The following is a 5,141-nucleotide window of genomic DNA, read 5'->3' as shown; positions in this document are numbered from 1 at the left end:
CCCCACTCACACATATGTATTCGCGTAAACTTTCCCCCCCTCCTTTAGAAAAACGAAGAAGGCTGCGTGTGTAGATCCAGTGGAGCCAGAAAAGGTAGACCACAAGTGAGCACAGCTTTGTGTTGTTCGTGGATGATATGCTATTTGTGTGCACCCTCGTTTATATATATTTTTTTTTTTTAACCCCCCGCACATACCACAGATACTCAGAAAAATTGAAAACTTGAATGTCGACTTGGAATACGTCCTCTGCACGCATCACCATTATGATCATTCAGGTAAAACAAAAATGGCGTCCTCCTTATGTCGGGGTGACCTGGGAAGCATCTCGACTGGGAGAGCTGCATAGATTATCAATATATATATGTTGCGTTTTTTAAAAAAGGGGGTTGTGGTTACTCCCTTTTGGGGGAAAAGACGCTATGCTCAGGGCGAATTGCAAATTGTCCCTATCCATTTGTATTTCCCTTTAACCCCTCATTTGTGTAATTGCCTTTCCCCGCTTTTCTTCACCTTTAGGAGGGAACATACGCATGAAGGAGCTGAAGAAAAAAATTAAAGTCGTTGGGTCGGCTTACGAAGCAACTCCTGGTGTCACTGAAAAGGTTTACGACAGCCAGATTGTGCGTCTAGGTAGGTGAAATGAATCAGTGCCTCGGCAGGACGCCTGTTAGAAGGAAGCCTGATTGTGGAGAATCCCTGAGAGGACGCACGACCAACTTTGCACCCCCTCCCAAAACTTCTACACCGATATGTCTACCCCACCACCCCCTACTTTCCCAGGCGATGTGTGCGTAAAGGCCATCCACGCGCCATGTCACACGAAGGGCCATATCATGTATTACGTGTACAAAGTGGATGACCAGAAAAACGAAGATAAAAACTATGCCCCCATTTTGTTCACTGGAGACACCCTATTTATTGCCGGCTGCGGCAGGTTCTTCGAGGGAAGTGCCAAGGAGATGTTTAAGAATATTGAAAAGGTTAAAGGTTTGCGCAAGGAAACCCTCATTTACTGCGGACATGAGTACACACTCAACAATTTGAGGTAAAAGTGAAAGGGGGGAAAATGAACAAAAGAAAACTGGCCGACCCCTGCGAACTGCTCCGGCGCACAACTCTTCATGCGGCATGTGAATGTCGTACCTGGCCGCTTCAACACCGCTCCAACACCACCGCTACACCACTTCTCAACGGCAGATTCGCGATGAGCTTCGAAAAGGACAACGAACACATGAAGAACAAAATGAAGGAGGTTGAAGAAAAAGTCAACAGCAGAAAGCCATCCGTCCCATCGACCATCGAACAGGAATATCTTATCAACCCCTTTTTCAGAACCCAACATTATACTGAAAAATTCGACACCACAGATGAGGTCAAGATATTGGACAAATTACGCGAGTTGAAAAATAATTTTTAGTTTGAACAACCGGGAGGGGGAGGGGTAGTTAAATACCCTGCGTTGTTCTGCGCATATGTGTCGGCCACAGGACACAAAATGATAAGGGGTCTACCCAATGAGAACACCAAACAGTGCCACAACCTACGGGAGTCTACACTCGGTGTACAAGAACAGATCCGCTTAGCACTTTTTCCACTAGAGCATTATGAGGCGTCACCTTCCTGATGTGGAACAACAGAGCCCACTTTGACGAGACGCATTCACGTCGTCACTGGCATAGTCGTCCTTGACGTATGTAATTAAGTTGCGCTCGCGCATGCGAGCACTCTGGTCAAATCAAATGCGTTTGTTCACGAACTCCTATTTAAAAGATGAGACAAAAAATGGGCCCGCTGTGGCAGATGCCATATACAATGGGCGTAACCGCGGGTATGAAATTGACATAAAAAAGGGCCCAAAAAAAGGGCGCAAAAATGACGCAAATATGGACCCAAAAAAGGGCGCAAAAATGACGCAAAAAATGGACAAAAAAAGACGTAAAAAGGAGACCCCACACACACACACGCAATGGCGCAAGGGGAAGGGACTAATTAATTCATTTTTTGGAAAAGCGAATTCAGGACAAATTTCAAAGGCTTCTTGGTCATGTCCAAGCCGAATCCATTGTGCTTGTCGTAATGATGCTTCACCACGTAGTGCGCGATCACGTGCTTTATTTCCTCGCATGCGGTGTCTGCCTCGATGTCCGTGTAGTTGTCGTTGGAGATGACGCATCCGTCTGAAAAGAGGTGGGTGAACAAAAAAAAAAAAAAAAAACACTATTGAATTAAGGGCGCACGTTAATGAGGACAAATATACTCGAATGAACAGTGAAGCCTCGCTTGGCGGACAGTGCACACATGCACTCGCGTAAATTTCCCCCCTGCCCTTTCCAGCACGCCTTACTTCTATGCGAGGCCAGCTCCAGGATCAGCACGTCGTCGTACGTGCGCCGTTTCACCACGTCCCCCTTGTAACTGTGGTAATACTTCTCGTTGCAAATCAATATGGCATTCTGCTTTATTAAATTTTCCAAGTAGGAATAATTACACACCTTTTTATTCCCCAAGAAGTACTCCTCCCCCTTCTTCGTCACAGGGTTTAAAACAATAATTATATCATCGACTTTTTTTCTTTTAAAAAAAACATATGCCTCATGTAATAAAAAGCAATCATATATTATGGACATATCTGTATCTACCACATTTGAAATGTTATTATGATGTATGACCTTGGCAGAAACATTTGCTCCATCAATTATAATGGGTCTGAATTTATATCCCTCCATGGGGATCACGTCATAGCCATTGTGTATGCTCACTAAGTAAGCGTAACAATAATTGTACAGATCCTTCTTCGTGCTACTGTGGCCGTATGAAAAATTCACTTGATTTAAGCTCTTTATATTGCTCATTGACAAAATGGGGGTACTTAATAAGGACGTTATGTTGAGGATATCTTTGGGGATACTGATGGACTTTTCATGCGGAGATGCGTACGACAGAATCCCTTTGTTCCGTTTCGACTTGGTGTACACGCGACTGTGTCTCTCCTGCGAGACGCTATCCTTCTCGTTGTCACTACTATCCACACTCAGCGCCGTAGCCTCGTTTTGTAGTACACCCCTCGACGCACTTGAAGAGGTGACGACTTCCTTTATGGGTGTGCTGGACCCCCCAGGGTAACTCTCGACCTCGTCCGACGAACTCAGGTTGAGCTCGTCTTTTATCAGCAGGGCCTTGTACGGCTGCTCGTCACACAAAATGCGGTAGCACAATTTTTGGTCTTCTCGAATGTAGGCTTCCTCAAAAGCAGGGGGTTCCTCAAAAGGGGGGGCTTCCTCAACAGGGCAGATTTCCTCTGACTGTTCCTCCCGCCCCGCCGCTCCTCCCGTACTCATCCTATCATGGTACCGCAGCACTTCCGACTTCAACACAGGGCTCGGGATTTCCCTCCTGTCGCTTCTCCTGTCCGCCCTTTTTGATATGCCTTTTTTCTTATTACTCTTTTTCTTGTCACCTCGGTTATCATGCCTGGGGGCCTCGATTGCTCTGTCTGGTGATCCACTAGACCCGTCGCTGCTGTGGGCAGGGGTGACAGACCCACCGCAGTTGACGCAGCAAAGGTCGACGCCACACCCAACGCCACACCCAACGCCGCTACTTGGGCTCTGTCCGATACCTGCCCTATCTGCGCTAATGGGGCCGCCATCCGAAAGGAAAACGCTCTCTTCGCACACGTCGCCAAAAAACTCCAAGTCGAACACGGCGGACAAATACACCATCTTCATGAGCTTGAAATTTATGAACAGGATGTTTCTGTCCCCCTTTAAAATGTAGTACTCCTGCAACAGCTCCTCCTGAGTCCTCTCTGTGCACCCCCCAGACAACTCCATACTAAGGTACCTTTCCGCCATACCCTCGTACATCCAGCAGCTGTTCTTCTTCTTCTCTGAGTCAATAATATACATACTGTAGAGCTCATCTATGAGGCAAATCAAATCATTGTATATTTCATACACGTTCACATCCACTTGGAACGAATCAATATTATTATAAAAGTGCATTTCGTAATAAAGCAATACTACGTCATATAAGTTTTTGCTAAGCAGTGCGGTGACCTTTTTCTGTACATGGGGAGTTTTATTTTTGTCCGTTGTGGTTATGCTTCCGTATATTAACTTGATGTCTGATGGAAATATTAACCCCTTGGCTTCCCCCTCCGCTCCATCCGGGCTTCTCTCCTCATTTGCGGCACTTAAAACGTTCCCTCCTACATCATCCCTTTTTTTATTACTCCTATTGTCTCCTTTGGGCGTGTCAGCCAAGGAACAATCCTCTCCTGTGTCTGTCTTCCAATTGGGGCTGTTGTCACTTTGGTCATTTGTCCCAGCTGCAGCTTTGTCCAGCACACCTAGTGACTGCTTCCCCTCTATTATTTTCCTCCGGCCTTCACTTATCTGTCGTTTGCCCTCATTTATTTGCCGTTTGCCCTCATTTATTTGCCGTTTGCCCTCACTTATTTGTTGCCTCCCTGCACTTATCTGTCGTTTCCCCTGACTCACTTGTCTCCATCCTTCACTTATCTGCAACTCCCCTTGGCATATTTGCAGTTCCCCTTCGGCTGGACTGTTCGCCTCCTCCTTGTTTGTTATGTTGTTTTTTTTCATATCACCCCCTTTTTTTTCTTTTCTCTCATTATTTGTGTGAATTCATACTGTGTTTTTTCTTTTTTCTTTTTTCATTCAACTGGGTCCGCTCTCCTACCACATTATCACAGTGTGTGTGTGTGAATTTTTTTTTTTTTTCTCTCTCTTTCTCCTATTTCAACTTTTCTGCGCTAGCAAACATGCAACCTTGAACTCGTTTAATTTGTTACAGCACTACTTTTATATCTGACTCTACAATTTTTTTTTTTTTTTTTTTTTTTTTTTTGACGGGCACATGGTTAATGTCAGTTTGTTTCATCTGCTTTTTTGTATTGCTAATCCTTCGCTTAGCGAATGCTTCACTAACGTTCTTACTCTGCTTTGATAACACGATGCATTACTCTTTATTCTGCCCTAAGTTGACTTAACTTTACTATTTCTTTGTTTTGTTTTTTTCCCTCGCATCGTTACATTTGTTAGCTATGCGCAGGAGCACAATTCATTCCTGTAACCTCTTTCCCCTTTGTGATTTTTTTTTTTTTTTTTTTTTTT

At 44.8% G+C, this 5,141-nt stretch overlaps 2 protein-coding genes across 2 annotated transcripts in view; one reads left to right on the top strand and one right to left on the bottom strand.

The window, feature by feature from the left end:
- AK88_01979 (hydroxyacylglutathione hydrolase) overlaps window positions 1-1,420 on the top strand; it is a gene marked incomplete at both ends in the record, with an annotated part of 3,130 nt that extends 1,710 nt beyond the window's left edge. The window contains 5 exons of the mRNA XM_012479614.1: window positions 49-94; window positions 203-278; window positions 520-633; window positions 784-1,048; window positions 1,201-1,420. Coding sequence (XP_012335037.1) covers window positions 49-94; window positions 203-278; window positions 520-633; window positions 784-1,048; window positions 1,201-1,420 — 721 coding nt within the window. The remainder of the gene's footprint in view (window positions 1-48; window positions 95-202; window positions 279-519; window positions 634-783; window positions 1,049-1,200) is intronic.
- Window positions 1,421-1,992: 572 nt separating this feature from the next.
- On the bottom strand, window positions 1,993-4,610 carry AK88_01978 (uncharacterized protein; the record flags this gene model as incomplete). Its single annotated transcript, XM_012479613.1, has 2 exons — window positions 1,993-2,180; window positions 2,348-4,610. The coding sequence occupies 2 exons, from the start codon at window positions 4,608-4,610 to the stop codon at window positions 1,993-1,995; spliced, it is 2,451 nt and encodes an 816-aa protein (XP_012335036.1).
- Window positions 4,611-5,141: the final 531 nt, after the last annotated feature.

The sequence above is a fragment of the Plasmodium fragile genome (genome assembly GCF_000956335.1).
Source record: "Plasmodium fragile strain nilgiri unplaced genomic scaffold supercont1.18, whole genome shotgun sequence".
NCBI classification, from domain to species: domain Eukaryota; phylum Apicomplexa; class Aconoidasida; order Haemosporida; family Plasmodiidae; genus Plasmodium; species Plasmodium fragile.
The sequence above is the reverse complement of the archived record's forward strand: the minus strand, read 5'-3'. Positions and strand labels throughout refer to the sequence as shown.